Raw genomic sequence first — 25,118 nt, forward strand, 5'->3', positions numbered from 1 at the left:
ATTTCAGATTGGATTTTACACGATTGTATCTTGAACTGAAGTGACTAGGCTTGGGCTTGACTATGAGCTTTTTTTTGGCTTGGTTTTAAGGAGAAAAAAATATATAAGAAAGAGGAGAATGAGAAATGTAAGGAGTGTGTATGACTAGGCTTGGATTGGATTGTATTGTTGAGAAAACTAGTGTGGAGTTCTGATTTAAATTTATTGTTATCTAGAAACTCAACTCGATGTATTTATAAATCTCAGTCACATCAGTTTATATTATAGAAAGTGAAATAATGATGGAGAATAATTTTTTTTTTTTTATAGATAATCTGAAAAGTTGAGTAATTGATTATTGTGTATTATTATATAATTAGTAGAAGGTTGATGCTCGCAAGTGATGATGGGCGAGCAAGGTAGCTGTCCTCTTTGGAGACATGCAATCTCATAGCAGGAGAGCATTCCTTTGTGCAGGCCAGTCCCTTGTGCAGGACAGTAATTGTTGGAGATGAACAATGTTTGTGGAAGATGCATGGTGGTTTTCCCTTTCTTTCACTTCCTTTCCTTTTCGCCTAATTCAATTTTGGACATTGAACTGGACAATAATTAGGGAATGAAGTGGAGGGACTAAAATGAAAAAAGAGGAAAAAAATTGTTCGTGTGTGCATCACTTGCACTAGAGTGTGGACAAACTAGTGTAACTTGTGCAGCATCTGAAATTCTTCCCACCATCGATGATGACTTTTCCTAGTATTGTTGTGCTAATCTCATAAAAAAACTCTAGTGTGGCTCCAACATCTCATTCATCGTTACTTTTTTTTTTCTTCTACGCGTGCTAGCTCTCTTTATTTTTTTTTTTTGTTATAGCATCTTCAATAAAAGATATTATTTAGTGTAAATATTACTTTTTTACTTATATGCACTCTAATGATAAAAAAACTATTTCGAAAAGTCAATTATATATTAATATATTTGATACACAACTATTTTAACAACCTGATATGACTCGGTTGACTTGACAGTTAAAAACAACCAGAACAATTCTCAATTAACCCAATATTAAAGGATGAAATTGAAAAAAATCAATTAAAAAATAACCCGAGTTAATCCGGGTGAATTCGCCAAATTCATGATGTCGATCGTATGACTAGAATAATCTCATAAAAAATAAACAAAAAAACATAGATTTAAAAAAAATAAAAAGAAAAAAACTAGTGGAAAAAAATACTATTGCAATGAATAGTATTTTAGTATTTTTTTTAATACATGTAAGAATATCCCTTTTACAAGAGAAATGGTAAAATAACATTTTGTTTAACATTTGCCCAAACTGTAGGGGCTGATATATATTTTTTTTAGCATCGCAGGTTACTAATTCACCATTCCATTGAGTTCAACTTGTCTGTGAAAATCCTACCAGAACAGAGTGTGAAGAGGTGGTATGGTACGGGGAATTTGTTGTCCCTGGTCGGTTTTCACTTCGAGAAGCCCTTTTCATCCACCTTTAGACACAGCTCGCTATCGTAAGCGCTAACCGCTGCATTTCCATGCTTTTATTTAAAAGACACGGTATACGATTTCGTGAGCATAGCAGATTTAACTTCATATTCTTGAGCAGTCTGATAAATTTATTGGATTCCGAAGAGGTGAGTTCCGTTTCAAATGATTAGAATTTTTCACTGTACTCGTTTGTTCCTTTTTTTCTTCTCGCGCTACCAAAGAAAAATTACAACGCACCGAACCTCCCAATTTTACCCGACTCAATTAAATTGAACTGTCTTCCTCTCCAAACCTGAGCTTGTGAATAATGTCTTGGTAAATTGGAAACTACATTCAATTCACCACTAATAAAAACATTCTCTCTGCAACTTCGTTTCTCATCATCACCTGAATTTTCTTCATATCAATTATCATCAGATGTAGAAAATTTAGATGGGTGTGGTTTATGATCCCCTGCATAAAAGGGGGTACAAATTAATGAACCATACTGAACCCTATAACCTAGGATGATTTTATGGAGATGAAGCTAAGGAAACAATCTGATTTCACAAGGAAAAAAATGGAGGAAGCTACATGGAGTCGGTCTTTTGAGAAAGATTGGACAGCAGAATGAACCAGGCATGCCCAAAGAGGAAGGTCGGACAATAATTTCAACCAAGCATATGATCTTGAACTAGAAGACCATTAAGAAGTGGGCGCTCCACATCCACATCCCTCGAGATCATCCTATATTGACGGTGCCCTCTGCCACCACACAATCAAACAATAAGATCAAAAGGTTGAAAATATACCAGGTTAAGCCATGCCAAAGAAACGTATATACATGCAGCATTACTTCTGTTATAGTGGCCCAAAAAATAAACCAGAGGAAAGCCAGAAGTGCACAGTTATATCCGGAACCATGGCAGTAATGGTTATCCACCCAATAAATCAATTAATTGCCTTCGGAATAAGAACAAAGAAGAAAAAGCTTTCAACATGTCAAGGTGTTTGAACCGGATACTGCAGTTACCAATGTAGCCTTCAAGTACATAATGGAGAACTGAACACCCATCAACACCAAGAGTTGTGATCACCATACGAGTTCCAAGTCACAGACACAACATGTCAAGGTGTCTGCCATGTAAATTTTTCCACGAAGATTGCTGTGCATCCATAAATTAAGTGCTGAATGGAAAAACTTCACCATTGGCAGTGATCATATGCATCAGCAAGGCCAAGGTGCTGCCATGGCAACATGACCATGGTTTGTGTTCATTTGATTGGAAGGAACATCCGCATAAAGCAAAACTTAGATTACCCTAATCAAATTCAGTTCTTCACGCATGTATAATAGCTAACAAATATAACACAAGAAAAGCAGCATAGAGACCTTACACTAGTTGATTGGAGCTCCACATTAGCTGAATCCTCTCTATCCTACAGTACAGAACATAACTTCAATTATTATACAGTCCACTAAAATTGAAAACCACAGAGAAACAAATGCCATAAGCACACCTCAATCAGCAAGTCCTTTCTTGTAATCATTCCAACTACCCGAGATGCACGAGGAACAACAAATATATGCCTCAACCCTAGTTGTCGGAAAAGATTATATACCTATACCATCAACAAGATGCAATTTTTGTTGGATGAGATGATAAATACAAAGGAATGAAACAGATAAATTAGTAATGGTGGGAAAAAGACCAACACCTTTGTTAAAGACATATCTTCAGGGACAACGTATGGAGAGGGGTTCAAAAATGGGGCAAGATCAATGTACATTTCCAAGTCATCTGAACTTAAATGAATATCCTCTATAGAAATTCCTTTACTGGAAACAGGTTTCACAAACTCACTGAAGTTGTGCCTGGAGTGAATAGAACCCATTAGGTTAAAAAATGATGGCCAAATAAAGAATTATGCCGGTAACAAAAATAGTAGCAGGTATCAAGCCTCCAAGTACCTGATTGATTTCGATACACCTGCTGGATCACATGGTAAAGGACTATGCTGAAAATCCACCTTGGATTGGAGAAGGACTAGCAAATGACTGCAATGTTAACCAAATACTAAATTAGTTTGTTCAGCCAGTGCATTGCCTTGGTTTCTAACAAATAAAAAAAACATAAACATGTTCTACCTGCGAAGCACAAGTCCAATTACAAGTGTTTCCCCATTTCTCGTGTGATCAATCACCTGAGTAAACAGTAAAAATAAACTTTAGGCATCTCAGGTGTAAACAAGCGAAGATGAGAAATGGAAGCAAAGCTTACAGGAAAGCCATTGTGTATGTTGCTCTGCAAAATAGAAATGACATCTGCAACCTTAACAATACGGGGAAAGGAGACAACCTACAAAGTTTAAAAATACAAAAAAATAAAATCCTTGAGTTCAGGATGGCATGCAATACAACCAAAGAAAGGAAAAAGGAAAAGGAAAGCAGAAAGTGTTGTTCTAGGATTAAGGTCAGCAGAAAGTCCTGAAGAGCATTGGATAGATTCTCCCATAAAATGGATTCATAAAAGCTCCAGAGTTTAGGATGCCATGATTTGAGAACAATTTACAGAAAAGAATAGAGAGAGATAGTCAATAAGGTAGACCAACGTTTCAATCTTTTATTGGTAGATTTCAATTAGCCAGGCCATGTAGTAGTTAAAAGGTCAATACTGTTAGAATTAAGACATATGCTTGTATTGAGTTATATATTAAGTTTCCAAAGCAGCAACCCTCTGAAATATTGACAGAAATATCAAGCGTTTCATTGAAATCACCTTCTGATTTCCACAAGCTTCCTTTGCCTTCATGTTTCTCATTTGGTATTTAGGTCTAGATTCCAACAGTGGAATTCCTCTCAATCGTGCTTGTTGTTCATAAAGACCTTCATTGAATGCATCACCAACAGCCTGCAGTGAGAAAAGTCTTAGTATTCACAGAGCATCCATAAGCAAATACGCAAAGCAAATTGAAAGGTATACCTTTGATATCAGGAGAACAAGCATGATTAAAGGTAAAAGTTTCAAGTTGTTTGTGATCTCAACCATAATTACACATAAAGAGACAGTCATTCGCATTGAACCTCCAAGAAAAGAAGCTGCTCCCAACAGTGCATATCTAGAAATCCACCAAGAAGCATATAGAAACACTTCAGAAACAAATGAAGAATCCAACAAGTTTGCATTGTATGGATGAAGGCAAAGGACATTCTTGGAGCAAAACATATTAAGTGAAGAATACAATGGAAAAAAAGAAGGGAATGAAAGCAAGGAAAAAAAAAACTGGAATATTGGAAGACCCAAAATTTGTCCAGGCACACATAAAACAGTTTAACCAGGACAGCTTTTGACAATATGCTAAAGATGAATGCCCGAGTTCTATCATCAATCTTCTACATGCTTGATGTCTAATAAGTAAAAATTTCATTGAACCAAATGAGAAACCTACGTTCCCTCCTCAACGTTGACCTTGTAAAAATTAACAACAAACATGCCAACCAGGCGCCCGTACGTGGAGCCTATCATAATTCCAGGAACAAACTGGCCAGCAGGAACTGCAGTACCAAATGTCACCACTGCTAAAGTATAAAACATAACCTGCAAAAATTATAAACCAGGAGAAGGTAGATTGAATTACAAGCCTATTTGTTTGGATAGTAGAAAATAAAGAAATGGGAAGCTAGCGGAATAAGGCATCCTCCCACCAAAATTGAAAAACAACTTCAAACAATAAAGCTTCACAATGCCATGGAACATCACCCACAACCATGTGAGAAGGAACAAAATTTATCTTTGGGGGTGCAAAACAGATGATATTTAAAACCCATGTCTTGCAAAACAGATGCATGAGGGCTTGAACAATATGCTGGACAGCATATGCCTCCTTGAATATATTAGATGCTTTAATCTCTTCCATTACGGATTCCATTTATAATATGTTGTTCCTCTGGTGATGTCCTTGTAGAAGCATTCATTCTGACATTTCTCCCATCAACCCATAAAAAGAACAATTTTTTAATTGCACAAATTTTCTTGTCCACATAGGAGCCCTCGGCAGTCAGTTTTGAGTTTATAGAGCATGAAACTAGATAAGGAATATCTGCCAGTTTCAAATCGGAACTTGAAACAAAAAAAGAAACAGTATAAGTTAATTATTGACGATGCAGTTAAGGATATAGTTAATTCTGGGATTTTGATATTATTTAGGAAATTTATTATTTATGAAATGGTATTACTATAGCAGTGATAATTAATCAAAAGTACTAGCTTATTTAGGACTTTTATGGCTTACATTCCTACACAAGCATGCTTGTGTGATTATATTTTTGGGAGTTGAAGAATTGAGTTTTTAGTTAAGAGGTGGATCTTCTCATGTTTCTTTGTTCTATGGATCTCAGCAACCTTGATTTCCAGGTCGACTCATGGAAGCTTCTTCAGAATCAAGAGTTTATCCTAGTGGATTCTAGTGAAAGACTCGAGATTCAACCGCATTAGTCTAGCAAAATGAAAAACAACATGGGCTTGTCTTCTCGAACACAAAGTAGGAAAAAATGAACCTACCAGAAACGTCAATAAACTCTGGGCACTGAACTCATGGATTGTCTTTGCACTAAACAGATTCCTTATGGCATCATCCTGTGATAGCCAACTAAATTCATTAGAATGTAGACCATAAAAAACCACGTTAATAAATAAATAAATAAATGAAGAAATGAAGAAAATGACTTTTTAAGAATTCTAGCAAAACCTGAGTATTAAAGAAAATCGTTGCAAGATCATTGTATTCCTTGTCCTTGCCACAGTAAAACTGCAAATGGCAAGAAGTTAAACAACATTACCCTGAGAAAGTACATAGAAATAAAACACTAACATATACTGTTGCAGGATGTTCCAAGTATCAACAAGTCTTACAATCATGAGGTATACATTATGCTATGATCATGAGAATTATTGAGCTAATGAGCAAACAAAATAAAACATCAAACTGTGGGTTACCCCACCCAAAAAAAAATTGTGGAGAAAATTTAGTGAAACAATTGAGTTTAATTCCTGAATTTTTTATAAGAAAATAGAGAAATCTAATGTGTATAATTCTGAGTTCATCTTCAAACCAGAAACAAAATTTCAGTTTTTCATTGTTCACCTTTCTTTTCCCACACAGCAAAGTAGCAGGGAAATATGTATTTATTATTGAAAGATCAAAGAATGTAGTAATTATTAAACTATGTAAGTATGAATGCAAAAGGAAGTTCTTGCATGAAATTTATAGGCAGGCAGGCACAAAAAAAAAAAAGATTTCATGCGTATAAGAAAATATCGACTAATAAAGCTAGATCTTTACATTTACATAATTTCCATACATCCCTGGGGGCCTTGGGCATTCAATGCCAGAGTCAGGATCTGATTCAGGGCATGGATTGCATTTTCTTAGAAGTGGTAGTCCAAAGGAAATAGCTGAAGTAATAACAGAGATGAGGCATGCTTCAATAATCTGTCACAATATTGTTAAGAGTGAAGGGACAAAATGTAAAGCATTAGGTGACATCACAATCTTGGAAGAACCAGCATAAATACTAAAAAAAATATTAGGACTTCTGATTTTCATCCTATTCTGTTACCTTCACTCGGTTCCCATTCTTGTGCAGATAATTCCGTCGCCAGTAGGTTATATGAAGAGTAAGCTGATTGAATAACGCACCTAAGTAAAAAGGAGAAGAATTAGAGCAAACCAAAAAAAAAATGTTGCCATGTCGTGAGCAAGGTATGAAGGCTAGTCAATAGGAAATTACCAAGTAGACCACCAATAACCCCAATAACTGCCATTGGAAGTAACTCCCCAAAAGAATAGTCCTCTTGACCACTGTCAAAAAAATAATTATAAAGCATTTAGAGAATCATTAAAATCTTAGGTTAGGGATTACCAAAGAAGCACAGCAGAGCTTAGATCTTAACTCTGACGTGTCCCATATTATGAAACCACCAGAGCCAAAATGCCCACACTTCCCACTCTTACACCATCCCATAGCAGTACGCACCACAACCGCCACAACAGCAGAGGTAAAAAAGACACGCCACATAAGTTGACTCCTCCACCTTCAAAGGCACAGCAGAGATGTTTAATTTTTTAAAACATTTAAGGAGACAGATCAACTGAACTTTCACAAGAGAATCAAACACATGAATGCAGGTCACATTCATATACAAGAATGGAAAATGCACATGAACACATGCTTGCGCACATGAAATGCAATGATATATCACAAAAAAAATTTCAAAAGAAAGGAATCTTGTTTGTAGTTGGCACAAATGCATTTCTCAGCAGCATGATCAAGAACAGAACTGTCTTACCAGGATGTAACTTCTTCCAAAGCAAATAATACACCACCAACAGGAGCTCTAAAAGCAGCAGCAACACCAGCCGCACACCCACAGGTCACCTTTTCAGAACATTAGACAAATGAAAAATGAACACAATAAAGAGGCACGCCACGTCTATTCTTAGAAAAATAAGAGGCCATATTGAAAACATTTTGGTATATACCAGAGCAACATAAAAAGATAATGGCAAATTCTCCAAAGGCAGTTACAGATGATGTAATGGGATTAGAATGATGATATCAAAATCTCCAACATAAAACAAGATTCATGCTTCCATCATCTATATTGACACCCTTTTTAGAAAGCATTCTTTACTTAACCAACAAAAAAACTAAAGCCACAACTGAATATGAGCAATATACACACATTTATTGCTCATATCCCGTTATTGTCTGCTGAAATGGATACTAGAAAGAGACCTATGAAGCAACCCTGGCCTTCAACCATTGTGAATGAATTGACTGCTATCAATCCTCAAATCAACAATTTCTTGGTTGCACAGTACAATGGCCCCTAGACTTGCTATAAACACTAGAAGAAAAACTTAATGATTTTTCACTTGCACTCATTTATCCTATAAGTAAAGCTTTAGAGTTATCATTGGAGGAGGAAGTTAAATAGAAACTGACACAACATTCATAGTGCATCCTTCTCCAATATTCCAAAAGACGAATACATAAGAAAAAGAAGAAAAAAACACAATATCAGTGGACAAGTGATAATATCTAACAAGCAAACAGGTGTGAGAGGCACAATTTCCTAGAGCAAAAAGTCTAAGCTTTTGTCTGCCTGAAGTAGGAGAAATTTGTTACTCACAAGATCACGACGATCGCGATCACTCTTGAAAACTTGAAGCCACCTCAAACTTAGATGATATTTTGTAGATCCACCCTAAATTAACAAAAAGAAACTAGGGTTGATGGAGAACCACAAAAAAAAAAATAGATTCTGAAACACAAGATTTCAATTCAAGAACATATCCCACTCCATGCATTAAGTTCTTACTTGTCCAAGCAAGGAAGCAATACAAGCACCAGTATGAACAAGAGGACCTTCTTTTCCTAAAGCAAGGCCACCTCCCACAGAACCAATGCTTCCAAATATCTACAAATCAAAAGTGTAATACTGTCAAAATCAAGGCAGGGTGAAAATCTCACAAAAGACAATTTATTCCCCAAAAGCACTATCGCACCTTTCCAATCAAAGTTCTGAAGAGTAGAATACCAGGAATATCAAGCCCTGCACACATAAAGGAAATGAGAACTGCTAGACACGAAAGTTGAAAAGGCTCAAACCCAAACAATACCAAGAAATTCGATTGAGATCTCCAGCTTACCATTCAAATAACCCTTAATTTCTGGAATACCAGAACCTGCTGCCGCAGGTGCAAAATGTGTAACGATATATACAGATGAAAAGACTAAAACCAAGTTAATTAATACATATATTACAAATCCAGCAAAATATGATCTCTGAATTATTGAAAACGTCAAAGAAAACTTCCAGCCTGCAAAATTCTCGACAGATATATTGATGAAAACAGCCGCTAATCCAGTACCTGAGATCACAGAAATAATCTTTAAAAACCTCATAATTAACATCATGCAACGAGCTGTACTTAATTTAAAATCCAGGAAAACATTACTATTTATTCAATGATTAAAATTGTGTTTGCGATTATTTTTCAAAAAAAAAACCTAATACATCATCAAACTAAGTTCATAAAACTGAAACGAAAAAAGAAATAAAAAAAAAAAACCTTACCAATACCAATGAGCAAAGCTAAGAACCACTTAACTACCACTTGATATCCAACATAAAGCTTCCCTCTTTGCGCCTATCAGATCCAAAACAAAAATAACGACACCGAAAATTAATCAAAACATAAAAAATAAATCAAACTAAAATGATAATTAAAATAAGAAGAAAAAACCTGTTCATATCGATACGCCTGATTCTCGATAACTTCATAGTCAAGACTCTCAGCAGTGTTTCCATTGCTGGTTCTCAACATGCTAACACCGTCAACCTCACCGTCCTCTGAGCTTGGAATCCGAGACCACAATAGCTTCGCAGTCTCCATTCCATTATGCAATTGATTCGATAACATTATTTATTTATCGATCTCTCTCGCTCGCTCTTCAGGAAATCAAGCACTAAAACTAAACCCTAATAATAAAATCCCGGAATCGGAGTTTCTGCCGTATATATGGAGAATTTTGATCCCGTACGGCATTTAATAATCAACAGACAGCATAAAATGAAATCGAGAATTTTGCTTTTAAAGAGAAATCGAACGTCAGGTAGAGAAGGAGAAAGACCGGACTGTCGCTTAGAATCGCGAGTGACCTCTCTCTCTCTCTCTTCTCTCTCCTCCCTGGTGGTGTTTCTAGCTTTCTGTTTCGCTGGGTTTTCTTTTTTTCGTTTTGTTTCCTCGCGTTTTCTTTTTCGATTAGAAATTTAGAATTTTGACTCTTAAAACTGAATTTCTCTCTCTTCTTTTTTATTGTTGCTTTGCTATGAAATTGGGTGTACGTCAGGGTGTTTTGGACCTACCGTTTTGGTTAAAAATAATCGACGTTTAGGGTCTTTTAGGACAGGTGCCCTGCTTAGCAGCTGACAAGCAATCTCTTAACCTTACATTTATTTTCAAATCTTTAATTTGATATAATTAGGCTTTCTTTTTATAACAGTTTAATTGTATTTGACGCACGGATCAAGTGTATAGAGAAGATTTGCTGTTTTTGTCAGAATACGAAGTGGGACTCGTTTGGCTGAAGGCATTCTTTCCTGGAGATTGCTTTACTTGAAGATTTTACTGCATGTTGTTAGGAAAGAAATATATTGGTCGAGATTTAATCTGGTTTATTAAAGATGGTTAGAGAGTCAGAAACTAGCGTAACTGTTAAAAATAATTATAATAATAATTAGCATTATGTAGAAAGGGGGTGGAGTTTCTATATATTCATTGATTATGATGGGAAAAAAAATCATTCATGATTAGTATCTATTTTATACAAAAAAAAAAAATTAGAAAAAAAAAATTATACTTTGACGACCATCCACCTGAGAATCTAACTAAAAAAATCTTGCGTAATGCATTAAAGTAAAGTAATCAACTAAAATAAAACGAGGTTTGTCACGTGTTAGAGCGCCTTTTTCAGTTCACTGTGAACCATTGTGCTCAAGGAATCCTCTGGAAAATCCATTTTGATCCTTGATTATTTCTTTTATCATATCCGATCTTTGTAGTTCTAGATGTTTGTATTTTGATTTTAAAATTTATTTTTCTCACGTTTTAATCTTTATGAATTGAGAGATGAGCAGGAAAGTTGTCGGAAAAAAAATAAAAAAAAGTTTTGGATCAATTATATTTTGACCATAAAAAAATAAAAATAAAACTGATATTAATATTAATGGGTTTGTTTTGAAGGGAGAAGTTAGATAAAAGTAATTTTAATATATTTAATTATGTTAGAAAACACATATTAAAATTTAAAAAGAGTTTTTTTATTAGATTTAATTATGGGTTTTTAGACTAATTAAAAAAGAATGTTCCAGAGTTGGAAAAGAAGTTACTAAAGTTCCTACAATATTTTTTAAACACTTTTAAGTAAAAGCATATTAAAAATTGGGTTTTGAAGATTTAAAAACCTAGAGCTCGATTCTCCAATCACCGAGATGATCAAAAAAACAATTTCACTGTACAACATGTCATCCTCCATAAATAATTGGATGAGTGACATCCACTCCTTTAAAAAAACACAGGAGTGCAAGCACACATAGGCTAAACTTGTGTTACTTGTCTTTTCAAGCTCAAGCGTACATGACATATTTTAATCGCCCTGCACTTTTTTTAAAAAATATTTTTAAATAAGATTATTAAAATAATATTTAAAAAATTATCTAATTATACCATAATTTTCAAATAAAATAAAGCTCGTGATGGTATTATTAATAGTTACTTTATAAATATTATATACCAACATAATATGTAGTTTTTTTAAAATAGCTCATGGATTTTAAGGATAATAAAATATTTATTTTTACAATTTTTATATAATTTTATTAAATTAATTATTCTTGAATTTTTTTCATACAATTATTTAAAAATTGTCAGTTATTTTTTTTTTAAATTAAAACTTTCTTTTTAAATCATGATATGTTTTATATAAAAATCAATATTTTTGATAAAAAAAATATTTTTATTAAAACGAAAAAATACATGAATAAGACAAAAGAGTTTTAATTAAAGAGATATTTTTTTTTCTTCTTAAATTAAATTAGTAAAAAGTTTTTATGAATATTTATTGTAACTAAATTTAAATTTTATTTAAAAAATCCCGCTACAAATATATTTTTGTTAAAACTAAAAAAATACAGGAATAAAAATAATTTTGAATAAAACAAATACATTTCTTCCTTATGATTTAAATTATTGTCTTTCTTAAACTCTTCTAGTTCAATTACCATAAAATAGAATAAAATAAAATAAAATTCTCGAAATTATACAGCCACACTGACCAGTAAAACTCAATTGAAAACAGTTTGAGCATTAAGACCAATAAAAAATGAACACCACAAAGAGCGAGTTGAAGAATTCCTAGGCTCCAGAACACAAGTGAAAGGAAAGAGATCCATAAAAAGCAGGCTACAGCTCCACCACCAACATTCACTCAAAAACACAAGTGGGGATGCTGTCCTAATCAATCCACGGTTGTGCACTAACAGGAAGTGTTCTGATAAATTTTGCTGTATCAATGTTTTTATTCATCCACTCTTGTGTGAATTTCTCTTTTCCATAAATGAGAAATTGTATTAGATTAAATGCAATTTCTAGGAATTAGTCCATACATATATATATATATACATACATATATATATATATACATACATATATATATATATATATATAGAGAGAGAGAGAGAGAGGATCCTACCAAGAGCATCGATGGATGCAAAACAGTAGAGACTACTTGAATAAAGCCTAGCTAGCTACTAATGCACACTATTGTAGATGGATCTTAATCAACAGGAGCTTCATTCTTCCATGGCTATGCAGCATGGTGCATTTTGTTATTCCTGGCTTTCCAGACACAAGCATGCAAGTCTCGGTAACATTGCCAGGAATCCCTTCTGCTGCAGAAATTGTTTATCCTAACACAATTCATAATTCCAAACTCCCACCTGTCTATAATCCTTGCACGCGACTTGAACTTGCTGCGACACTCTTCTAGTAACAGCGCACGACGAAAAAGATGTGATCACTGTCTCCATTGATATTGTTTTTTTTTTTATGAGGGACCATTTTAATAAAACACTTAAAGTAGAAGGACCCGAACTCATTTACACTCTTTATGTAGATACTCGATCGAAGACAGACAGTCACAGGACAACCAACAGACAAAGCTATGTACTCTTCGTCTAGGGATGTGATGGTCCCCAGATTAGCTCATATCGGTTCATTCTGGTCCCTTCTATCTTGAAAATCTTCGATACACTTTAAATGTGAATTGTTCATCAGGACTAGGCTTCCAAACCATAGGATCCTTTTTCAATTGAAAAGGCTGAGTAAGGCCACATATCTTGGTATTATCTTCTTACGATATGATCTAGCAGCAGGCCCATGCCATTCTTCAGGAATAATCACTTCCGATGGTTTGGCAGGTTCCATGCATGATACTGTTACCATCTGCTTTGGTAAGAGGACAATGAGGATGCCATTGATCCCGCCACATATAGATGTTAGTACCATTTCCCAATTTACGATCTTTTACTCTTTATCCCATGCAATACCTCCGAGCTTCAACCGTCATCTCCAATCCAAGAACAATCACTTGGAAAGGAGACGCTACAGAAACTTTTTCCCCTAGATGCATAAATTGAAACACCATGCCACCCAAAGAAAACCTGGAACACAAACAATGCACCAAATGCTTCTTAAAAACACAAGCTAAATTCCATTCTCTCAACTTTCTGATCTCTGCCCCCCTTGCTTGGAAAGGGGCTAGCAGGCAAAATTCAAGCGACTTTTGCTCCATGGGCAGAGGCAATAACTCGACCACTCCATAAGAAAGCATTGCACTTCGGTCCGTTTAATCACGACAGTCTGTTTAAAATCTACTGACATTTACAAAACGAATTGTCTTGCGTAAGTAACAAAGAGATTCCAACCTCAAACTAAATAATTCCTGTACGTGATCAGAGGCTTCTTAGAAAATTCGAAATCATCACCGAATACATCTACGGATCCGTTGTGCAATTGTATGATCAATTTCCAAGCTTCGTAAATATCAGAGTTTATTTCCTTCATTTTGTTTGAGAGCCCAAATGAGCTGTGGTACGATAAACAAATGATCATATAACGATGCAAAATTTTATATTATTTTTTTGTAAGAAACTCAATGAGCTGTGATACAAACAAAACAATCAAATTTCTATATAACCTTATTCAAGGCAACAAAAGAAAAACACAAACAGGCATTGACATGCAGAATTCTTTGCCGGGGAGGATTACTTTAGGCCTTTTTTCTCTGTCACGTCCAGAAATCATATTGTCAAGTGAAGGCTGCTATGAAGAGCTTGGCCACGTCTCTATTTTACTGTTCTTTCTCTGTAATTTTCTTCACAGCACCTTCTTAGAAGAGGGATCAGATGCAGCCAGTTCTGCATACATATTTGATATTGCTTTCTCGTAGTATGCCTTTGCCTGAGGTCTCTTAATCTGAAAGCGAATAAGCACAGTGAGAAGCTGTCGCTGGCCACTTTTACTTTTCTTCACAGCTTTTACAGCTTTTAGGTTTTTCTTTAAAAAAAAAAAATGTGCACTTGCCTTAAATGTTGGGGTCAGAAGATCATTTTCCACTGTAAATTGTTCTAGCACCAGTGTCACAGCTTTTACAAATTCAAAACCTCGCAGCTGCAGGACAATATGATCAACCAATAAAAGGTTTAAGGTGAAAATCTCAAGGTAAAGCTACCATTTATGTGCTCAAATTAAAAATTCGATTTCTCCAAATGCACTACCTGAGCTTCCCTTCCGACAGCATCCATGTCTGCAAGTATAGCAGCCCTAACTCTAGGATCATTGCACAGTTGTGCTAAATTTTCATACTGCAATTGCACATGGCCAGAAAAAAAAGCATCAGTATATGGTCAGGGCATTCAATTACTACCCACATATTCCATAAATAAGTCAAACGTGCAGGCACATCGTACTCCAGCACAAAAACTGTAGCAATCAATGATTTTTTTTTATCCTTGAATAATTGTGAAAAGCAGTATAAAACTATTGATCATCTATTAAAAGCCGTTTCTGTAATCAGCATTCCTCCTCGGGTAAAAAAAAATAATAATCAAGGAGCTTCATGCAGTTACGCAAGATAGAAAAGTAATCTGATTCAAGAGCTTGGCAGTATCAGAATAATACTGGAAACATCCTATAAAAAGAAGTGTAAAGTAATGACAGTTCAATTTTAGTTATATCTAATGATTGAACAACAAAATTGCAAAGTGAAAAACTTTTAGCTGTAAAAAGGATTTTTGAATGCAAATAGAAGCAGGTAAACCAAAGGTTGATGAGGCAGCTATAATTCTTTCTTATCAGCTTGAATTTAGTAAAAAGCAAACGCCACCTTATTGCCTTCAGAAGCAGCCCATGCTTTCAACACATCATGGTCTACTGAAACAACAGCTACCAAAGAAGAATTTAGGCTGTCCCCTACAATAGAAACAATTAAGAGTCAACAATAAGGGAGAGAGAAAACTATGTATTAAATTATAAAACTTATCTACATACCATAGACAAAGCACTGGGCAATAAACTTGCATTTAGCATAAACATTCTCAATTTTCTCCGGAGCTATGTACTCTCCTTGTGCCAGCTTAAAAATGTTCTTCTTTCTGTAACAGCAAATAAGTGTTCCCATTAGAATGCAAAGGCATTCATTCCAAAATGCAATCACCAAGTTCCAATCAATGACATCATGCGAATTGAATTTAGTTTTTCTGAGGTGTCCTACTCCAGTCAAAGGAGCAAAAGCATCCAGGCTTCTGTAATTACCACAATTTGAAAACTGAATCCTAATAATGCTTCATGAACGTGTAAAAGAAGTTTTACAACATCTAATTCACAAGAAAACATGTCGATGGCCATCATGCAAGGGAACTAAAAGGTAATGCCATTAGTGGAATTCTTGTCATAAGCTAGCAAGTGAACTCTAGAGCGACTATCTCCAAACAGAGATTCTCTTGTCAGCCCAAGTACACTGTTTGCAATGTTGATAAAATAACCAGGGTTCGTCTAAACCCCACCCAAATGAGTTTATTTCAAAGGTGTGGATTGATTTTTTTATTTTATTTTTTTGCATGCACATAGCATCATTCAAAATTTATCCCAAGACCGTCATTGATTCAAGAATTCCAACCAAACTCTAAGAGTAGGTATTATCATCTATCAATTCAACCAAAGACTACTGATTAGAGGTATGGAGTTCACCTATCAATAATCTTTAGACGGCCTCCAGGTAGCCATAATCCTATATCCCCAGAATGAAACCATCCATCTTCATTGATTACTTCTCTCCTGCATTGCATCATTATATTGTCAGTTTTACTCATGTCCAAGTCAATCGTGTAAAAGAAACAGCCCACAGGTAAGGTGAGTACGTCTGTTCTTCATCTTTGTAATAGCCTTGGAAAACAATTGGACCCCTTATACAGATTTCACCACGAGGATATGGCTTATCATCAGATGTGTAGTTCATTTCTGGAACATCCACAAGCTTTACTTCTGTTACAGAAAATACAAATTAATAAAACCTATCCCGAAACAAAATGAAAAATACGTCAGAAGAAAGGCAAATAGGCATGTAAACTCAAGACAAACCCACCACAAGATGGACTAGGAGAACCAACATGACCATTGAGGCTGTCACCCTCATCCATGGAAGATATAGGAGAAGTCGTCTCAGTCATTCCATACCCTTCAATTATCCGCCCACCAAAACAGCTGCCAATTTATCCAGAAATCATCAAAGCATTATGAAAGAAAAAAGAAAGGAATTTTGCTAACAACATTTTGTTGACTAAAAGCAACTAACTTACATCCTCAAAAACTCCAACACATCAGGAGACAGCGGTGAAGCACCTGACACAATTAAACGAACTCGCCCTCCAAGTCTATCCTTAATCTTATTGAACACCAGCCTGTCCCACATTGGAGATGGATTCTTGCCTGCAGCAATATATATGCAACAATATTGGTTAAACATCCAAGCAGAAAAATATTTAAGCTATTTAGACTATGACATGGAACAAAGTACTTTATTGTTCTCTGGTTCTGGTTTCATGAAGTTGTCAAGTTGGACAAGTATACTTTTTGGCCAACGCTACATAAGAGCTTTGTGTGATTTTATATCTTTCAAACCGTTGCCATCACCTCCATCAGATCATAAGACTATAGCAGCGAATTTCATTTAACAATCTAGGTACAAGAGGTCCTAGATAGAAGAAAACCCCATGCTAAAACAAACTTTATCGACATTATTCCTACCATTCAGTAGTGCTTGCTTCTTAGCATTATAAGCAGCATTGAATAACCTCTCCCTTAACCCACCAGATGCCTTTACAGCATTCATAATACTGCAAACCAAGGTATTTGACTCAGTTATAAAATGAACATAATACTCGAAAGAAAATATATAAATTCAGCAGCTATGGACAGTAACTTCACCCTGCATATATTCTATTGTAGAGCCGAGGAACACTGCAGAATATAGTGGGTCGTAGAGCAGCCATATCATCCATTAGTTTCATATTATCCTGCACATAGAGGTTATAATGTAGTGTTTGATGTTGTCAGGATAGAAAAGAAGGTTACGAAACCTAGGCTTTTTCCTCTGCGGGTATGGATAGTAAATGGACTCCTCAATCAAGTTAGAACAACCAAATGTTTGAATAAAATATTGCATGATCTGTTTCCTTAAGTAGTTATTATTCAGAGGATCACTTGTCTCCAGGAACAAAGTTCCATCTACTTGTTAGAGCTTCCTACAATTTTTCATCATGTAAATGGGAAGCAGCAGCATATCTTACATTGCATCAATAATATATCAACTCGAACAGCAAAAACATAACAAATAGTTTAGTTCAGTCTTATACCCCCTGATAGAATCCAACAGCAACTCCACAATAAACCGTCATGACCTGGTTTACCCGTTCATAAATGTGCGCCAAAGGCAAATATGAAATGAAACTGGCAAAATAGAGTTCATTTCAGTAGGAGAAAACAGTTTCATATATAAACAAGGTACGATAGCACTTCAGCACCATATATAAAACCAGTAGAACTCACATATCTGATGTGCTGTATGAAGTAGAAAGCGAGATCCCAGCAACGCTTGCAATAAAGTTTCCATGGGTCAATACAACTCCCTTTAAAGAATTCATCAAAATAATTTCTTTTAGTTGCTGGTTGAAGTAAGAACATTTCTAGAAAATTATGTTGCCTGAGAACCACAGAGTTGAATGCATGAGGCAAGTATATCTACCTTTGGTGTTCCAGTTGTACCACTTGTGTAGCAAATGGTAGCAATATCCTCAGGCTTTGGCGGGTGAAAGGGCTGCAGGCTACTGCGACCCTAATAAATAGTCATTTGCACAAGGAAATTATCCATTAAAGATAAAGCAAAATGCAATAATCTTGTGCAATATCACATTATAAACCTTGAAACAGGATAAAATATAATAAAAATGACTCTTGATCTTGAACTAAGAGAGTTCACCTAAATGTATAGTCATATGAACATGTACACTGGAATTCATGGGTTAGTCCATGTTCGTTACATGCCATTGTATGTGAAGCATGTGAAAGCCTAGAAAGAAAACTATCATTCAAGTGTCTGAGTTTCAAGGCCCACATCAACCAATTCGAAGAGAAAGAGAGTTCGCAAGGAAACAACAATTAGCTATCCTTGACAAAGGAGGACAGCCAGAGCAAGTCCAGCTTCAAGAGGGTATGAACTGAGCGTGCAAGAAGTGTATCAATTATATAATTATAAAGATAAAGAAGGATATAAAATTACCTGACTCAGCAGTTTTGAATATGTCACAACCTGAACTCCAGTTGACGATGGAAGAGATGGCATTTGATCATCTATTCCTCCAACCACCTGTTTTATAGGAAAAGCAAATGAAAACTCTAAAACCAACGGGGTATCACTTTTTTTCTATGGTAAATGGCCTCTAAATATTCAATAATCGCAACCTGCTCAAATATCAATTAATAGTGACTGGGAGGATTTCATACCACAATTAGACGTGCAGATGGAATCTCAGACAAGAAACTCAATAACTGCAAATTCCAAATGATATAATATTTAGTACTGCTGCAGAAGCTCCAAGTCAGAAGCTTTCAATTTCACGTATTATAGACAACTGAAAGAATGAAAAAAGTGGAATACAATTATAAAAAGTGACAGTAGGCAGCAAAAGGAACACCTTTTGTCTTCATCGAGTCATCCATTAAGATTGGAAATAACTGTAGACTCACTAGACAAAAATCCTTAGCTATCAAGTCTTCAAGTACATACAGCCACCTTGTGACAATATATAAAGTTTTTGTGATTGCTAATCCTATGTGCGTTTTGTGAACATTATATTTATTATCTCCATCCCAATAAAGGAATTCCATACTCAACTCAAGGTTGCAAACCTCGTACGAAAAAAACTCAACATATTTCATTAGCTCAATAAGCACAGACTTGATACTGATAGACAGCAAGATCAAAATGGAGACTGCAAGAAGTTGCCTTAAAAAATGTCTACAATTCTTAGGTAAAGCAATATCTTAAGTAATAAGAATTTGTTCTATCTTGTTTCTCAATGGTCTTCGCTCCAGATACAGTTTGAATGTTAGATCATAGTCTCAAGCTTGCAATATCTTGCATCTATATCATGACTCCATAAGCGCAGAAACACCTCAGTGGACAAAACAGAAACTAAGAAAAAAAAGGATATGTGATTTCCAGCTTATATTTCAGAAGAATTTGATGCTACAAGGTAATTCAACTTCCAAAGCTAAGAAGACACCTGTTTTCTAAAAGGCAGCCAACGAAGGGCATAATAAATTTAACTCACCATATTCAATGTTTGAGGCACACAAAATATAGCATGTACAACAGCATGATTTACAATATACTTGACAGCATCAGGACCTGCAGAGAAACAATAATTGACATTAATTTATAAGGGCACAGGCAAAGATCAAATAAAAGTACTTGTTCAACCATCAACAAACCGAGTGTGTCATATAAAGGTACGGATATGTAAGAGTATGCAGAGCACGCATGGTCAACAATCATCCATTCTGGCCTGTTGATAAAATATATTCCAATAGTAGATCCCTGTAATAACAACCCCATAATAATCAGGTTTCAAGGAAGCAAGAAGGAGAATTTTATGAGATATTTATATACAGCACCACAAAATAAAAATGAAAAATCAAACCAGATAAAACAAGGTTAAATGAGATCTGTATTCGAACTGATGACTGTTATTTGTACATTTACCTTAGGTATTCCATGGTATATTAAGCCAGAACCTATCTCAGTTCGTGCAGTACCTGCTTCTCCGAACGTCATCCATTTGTAGCTAGAATAAACAAATGAAAATGGATAAGCTAACTTAAAAGTGGCATCGTAAGTGAAATTTATCTAAAAGGAACTTACTCTCCAACTGTTCCATCAACACGAATTCGCGTGCCCAGATATTTGTAGTCCCGGAAAGTTTCAACCGAGCGCCTATAGAGACAAGTTAGAGAAAACCATATTTAGCTTTTAAAATAGAGGTAGTTGGATGCTTTCTAGATTATGGAGATTTATGAAATGTAACTTAGATAACTTAAATGTAATGAAGCCACATAACCAAAGGATTCTTACGCAAAATTATCATGCAATGTACCAATTTCAGGATGATCAGGAAATCTACTCACGAGCTTTAAAGGGGTGCGAGCAGACCTGCCATTAAAAAAGAACTACATATGAACATCTAAACAGACGAGCACGAAAAGCAACGAAAAGAAACTTCAAGAATACTGGCCAATGCCTACCTGTACACATTCCACTTTCCTGTTTGCAATTTCTCTGGAAGCACAACGCTGTACCCCTGCTCTGCTCAGGATAAAACACCAAGATTGACAATATTAATGTATACACACATAACAAAAGAAAAACGAGAAACATGATATGTATAAGAACAAAAAATTAGGCAGGCAAGCAGACTAAACCATGTTGATTACTAGATACAGATTATCATCTCACCCTATGTGTCCCGATGATTCCTTACAAGCAATAGCAAGTCTCGTAATCTAAGAGGTAATTTTATCTCCTAAGCAGAAAAAAAGAATGGGATGAGATGTTGCTGGAGTAAACTACAAGTCTTCGGTGGATGAGAAAGGGAATGAAAACTTGCTTCACCTTTCTCCTCCTTCCCTTGTATTTGGCATCAAGAAATATTCAAGTATAACAGTAAAGGGTGTAACGATTCACCCCAATTAGAAAGGGTAAGAAGTAGGAGTAACCGTTCACTCCCTTCCTCTCCGGCACCGTTTGGGAGTTTTTGGACTGTATTTTTTTTTAATTTTTGAAAATATTTTAGAAAAAAATCAAATTAATATTTTTTATTGTTATGCTTTAGATTATAATCCAAACACGACATTACTCTTCACCGCATCTCCTTCGATTCCTTGCAAATATCCCATCACATAAGCCCACATCTATCGTTCATTTTCAAAAGCACTGAAACCAATCCTGGAATGTTTGACTGACCTTAGCAAATGGTAAACGAGCATGTGTGAACCTTTTTTCGAGGCATAAACCAAGAGGAATTTCTTTTTAGGTCCCGTTTATTTGCTGGAAAGTAATTTTCTTTTGGAAAGTGAATTATTTTCTGAAGTTTGGTAGTATAATGGAAAATTAGTTGGAAAACACTTTCCAGTGTTTGGTTATGTCATAGAAAATGAGCTGGAAAATAACATATTAATGTTTTATTTTTCTCAAGTTTATTAAAATAATGAGGAACAAATCTTACAAATTAAAAAGTTGAATGAGAATGAAATTGAAAAAAATATAATTTCATAAATTATCTCAAATAAAATAAATAATAATCAAAATAATAGAGATCAAATCTAAAAAATAAAAAAAATGAAAGATGAAGAAATTAAAATAATAATAATTAACATTTCATAAATTATTTAAAAAAAATAAGTAATAATCAAAAGAATGAGAACTAAATTTGATAGATAAAAAATTTCAATAAAAAAATGATAAGGAAAAAGCAAATAATAATTATAAAAATAAGGACCAAAATTAATGTAAAAATTAAATTTTAAGAGATGAAATTGAAAAATAAATATTCAAAACAAAATATATATAGCAATCAAAAGTTTGGGGACCAAATTTGATATAATCAGCAAATAATATGATATTTCTAAGTTTTTCACAACTTCCAGAAAGTGTTTAAACACTTTTCTGGAAACTAAGCCAAATTTTTCTTTTACTAAAAAGTGTTTTTCGTTGACCAACTTTACTAATGTCAAACAAACACAAGAAAATTTGAAAAGTGGTTTCCGTAAACTGAATTCTAAAATACAAACATAGCCTTAAAGTATAAAATAAGTGAAAAATAGCCCCAGTTTACGGCCCGTTCCTTTCTTATTCACAATCAACGACGAAGATTTCAGGAGCAGTATGATAACACAGAATAAATAAGTAAATTTAATTAGCCTCTTGTTCTTTCAAATTCCAATTCACTGATAGAACCCAAAATTTCACTTTCAAAAACTATCAAATTCAAGGGATTTATGAGATTTGGACATAGAACCTACCTCAACCCCCACCCACCCACCCACCCTTGACCACCTTAAGGCAAAGTCCAAGGGCACTTCTCCTAGTCCCACTTTAAGCACATCAGGTGGAAGAAAGAGAGAAACAAATTTCATATCTTTAAAACATTTTTGATAATTTAGCTCAAAATTTATTTTACTTTTTTACTAAGGAGTTTTTCTTTTTTTTTAATATGAGAAAAGTTTGTCAAGGATATAATTACTGATAAAAAAAGTTTTAAAAAAATTACATAAGAAAATAACTCGGGGTTCACTGTAAAAACTTAACAAAAGTTCCAATTTTATAATTTATTAACTTTTGATGTTATTTTATTATTTTTTAAAAATAATTATATATGGCATGCATAGAAATGAAAAATATAAAAAATATAATCTTCTTTTAACAATAGCTTCCTTTCATATTTTAATTATGGCTTTTATTGATCTATTTTTAAGCATTTTTAGGGTTTTAATATTCAAAATATAGTGTCAACAGATTTAAGAAGTTTATTTTATATAATTTAAGATTTTATATGATGTATAAATAGATATGTAATAAGAAATGGAATTAATCTATTTTTTAAGGATTATAATAATGTTTTAGTCTTTTTTTTTTAATGAAATAGAATTGAATTTATCTATTAGTATTATAAACTTTTTAATTTGTATGTACAAAAAACACTTTATTTTATATCTATTAATAAAACTATTTTAAAATATGTGATGATTCATCAAATTCTCAAGGATATTTTTTGATAAATAAAAAATTTCAAGACTTGAGACAGAGGTTCGTTTTTATAATAATAAAAGAAAAAACAAGTAAAATTTCAAGTTCTATTTCCAGGTGGCCAACGAACATTGAATGAAGAAAATTCTTAGGGGCTGCAGCAGCACTGTGCATCACAAAAACTATTCAAAAGGGTAGCAGGCTCTCACTAGGGTCGGACAGTGACATCTACTCCCTCTTAAGAGATCTCAGAGATCACTGATTAAGCCTCTTCCTTCTAAGTTCTAACCAAGAATATATGTGGGAGATTCTAAAATACTGATGCTAATGTTGATGGCTATCCCAAAGTATGTATGTATGTATGTATGTATTGAAAGCTGTACATAAAAATTTTTCTGCATCATTATTTGATTATCCTGACATTTTTAAAAAAGAAATTCATAAAGGCTAATATCTTGTCCCGTAATTAGGAAGAGAATCACCATTTTAATCGATCAGACATGGAGAGAGGAAGAGGGACGCATAAGAAAACACCTAAAAAGATATTATTCTATCCTACGATACACGTCATATTTTGGGGGTGAGTGATATGAAACGTGGAAGGCGGGAGGGGAGTTACGTACCAGAGAAGAACTCTCCAGCGGTGGGATTGTGACGGAGTTGGGGCGGAGAATCATCATGGGCAGCGGCGGTGATGAGGTGGCTGTGAATAGCTTTAATGCGACGTTGAGCTGTATCGGGAGCTGTCATCGCCGAGTCCATATTTTCCCGAACGTTTGGCTTCTTAACCGTTTAACGTAACTTGTTCTAATAAATTCCGATTTTTTTTTTTTTTTGTGGCGCTAGTTTCGAAAGAACAAAGTCACAAACCCTTCGTTCTGTTTTTGTTTCCGAAGAAAACGAATACCCAAAGAGAAACAGGGAGATAAGATCAGAGGGTGAGGGGGAGAGAAGTGGGCACGCTTTTTTAGAATGGTGATGAGAACGTGCGGCTGAGATGAAAATGCGTTTTTTTTTAGTGCCTGTGGGCCTGTGGCAACTTGGAAACAAAAACAATTGCTCTTTTAAAACGCAGAAAAATTCTGGGTTATGCAAGACACTTGAATAGGAGACGTGTGAGATATACTATGTTGTCGTTAAGTAAGAGCTGGCCTTCATTACTCGTCCTCCGTGTTTTTTTTTTTTCTCGGAAAAGAAAATTATTGTGTTTTATTAAGGAATGGAAAGATTGTTATTGCAGCAACTTGAATATTTAAGTGGTTCGACATGACACGGAACCTGGCGGCATCCAAGGAAAAGGTCCTGGATCGTGATATATATATCTTATTCAAATTCTTAACCTTTGTGGTTTGATATGTGAACTCTCTAGCGACGAAATTTAAATGCAGCATGTGATCCATCTAGATATTTATGATAGTTCATGGTCATGGAGGACCGACCTTTAAAATGTAAGGACGTCCCTTTCGGTTATCTTTTCTAGTTTTTCATGTGTGACAAGCAGAACGAGTCCAGAAGGGGCCGAGGATTAACACCTCCTCCCCCGAGTTTTTTTTTTAAAAAAAAAAACACAAAATACCCTTTGCTCTTGGAAAGTTTTGAAATAAATCCTCATGAAATGGCCACTCTAATTAAGAATATTACATTCTAGCCCTTCTGATCATCAAACATC

General features: G+C 34.7%; 2 protein-coding genes across 5 annotated transcripts; both read right to left on the minus strand.

The window, feature by feature from the left end:
• Positions 1 to 1,855: 1,855 nt before the first annotated feature.
• LOC7459031 (chloride channel protein CLC-d) lies at positions 1,856 to 10,320 on the minus strand. Of its 2 annotated transcripts, none has more exons than XM_002315747.4 (23): positions 9,775 to 10,320; positions 9,606 to 9,678; positions 9,178 to 9,399; positions 9,034 to 9,080; positions 8,847 to 8,945; positions 8,658 to 8,732; positions 7,812 to 7,900; positions 7,416 to 7,556; positions 7,253 to 7,323; positions 7,082 to 7,161; positions 6,805 to 6,954; positions 6,211 to 6,270; positions 6,024 to 6,098; positions 4,912 to 5,060; positions 4,446 to 4,581; positions 4,242 to 4,373; positions 3,744 to 3,821; positions 3,611 to 3,666; positions 3,434 to 3,520; positions 3,181 to 3,337; positions 2,983 to 3,084; positions 2,860 to 2,901; positions 1,856 to 2,226 (listed from the first exon to the last, which is right to left on the minus strand). In XM_002315747.4, exons 1-23 carry the CDS (start codon positions 9,949 to 9,951, stop codon positions 2,209 to 2,211), a joined length of 2,316 nt encoding a protein of 771 aa, XP_002315783.4. In that variant the 5' UTR covers positions 9,952 to 10,320; the 3' UTR covers positions 1,856 to 2,208. The 2 variants fall into 2 exon arrangements, with proteins under 2 accessions (XP_002315783.4, XP_024466387.2); XM_024610619.2 differs by having other exon boundaries at positions 2,855 to 2,901; positions 9,775 to 10,319.
• A 3,875-nt stretch (positions 10,321 to 14,195) lies between these two features.
• Positions 14,196 to 24,526, minus strand: LOC7459032 (long chain acyl-CoA synthetase 6, peroxisomal). 3 transcript variants are annotated; one of them, XM_024610929.2, is made up of 23 exons: positions 24,073 to 24,526; positions 20,950 to 21,010; positions 20,780 to 20,857; positions 20,570 to 20,641; positions 20,411 to 20,492; positions 20,140 to 20,245; positions 19,980 to 20,056; positions 19,150 to 19,194; positions 18,926 to 19,012; positions 18,392 to 18,481; positions 18,196 to 18,275; positions 18,003 to 18,096; positions 17,575 to 17,663; positions 17,395 to 17,483; positions 16,947 to 17,076; positions 16,733 to 16,851; positions 16,509 to 16,629; positions 16,339 to 16,425; positions 15,640 to 15,743; positions 15,476 to 15,561; positions 14,868 to 14,954; positions 14,674 to 14,760; positions 14,196 to 14,565 (listed from the first exon to the last, which is right to left on the minus strand). In XM_024610929.2, exons 1-23 carry the CDS (start codon positions 24,209 to 24,211, stop codon positions 14,467 to 14,469), a joined length of 2,109 nt encoding a protein of 702 aa, XP_024466697.2. In that variant the 5' UTR covers positions 24,212 to 24,526; the 3' UTR covers positions 14,196 to 14,466. The 3 variants fall into 3 exon arrangements, with proteins under 3 accessions (XP_024466697.2, XP_002315784.4, XP_052312315.1); XM_002315748.4 differs by having other exon boundaries at positions 16,509 to 16,632; positions 24,073 to 24,511; XM_052456355.1 differs by lacking the exon at positions 24,073 to 24,526 and adding an exon at positions 21,161 to 21,216 and having other exon boundaries at positions 16,509 to 16,632.
• Positions 24,527 to 25,118: the final 592 nt, after the last annotated feature.

Source organism: Populus trichocarpa, chromosome 10 (assembly GCF_000002775.5).
Source record: "Populus trichocarpa isolate Nisqually-1 chromosome 10, P.trichocarpa_v4.1, whole genome shotgun sequence".
NCBI lineage: Eukaryota > Viridiplantae > Streptophyta > Magnoliopsida > Malpighiales > Salicaceae > Populus > Populus trichocarpa.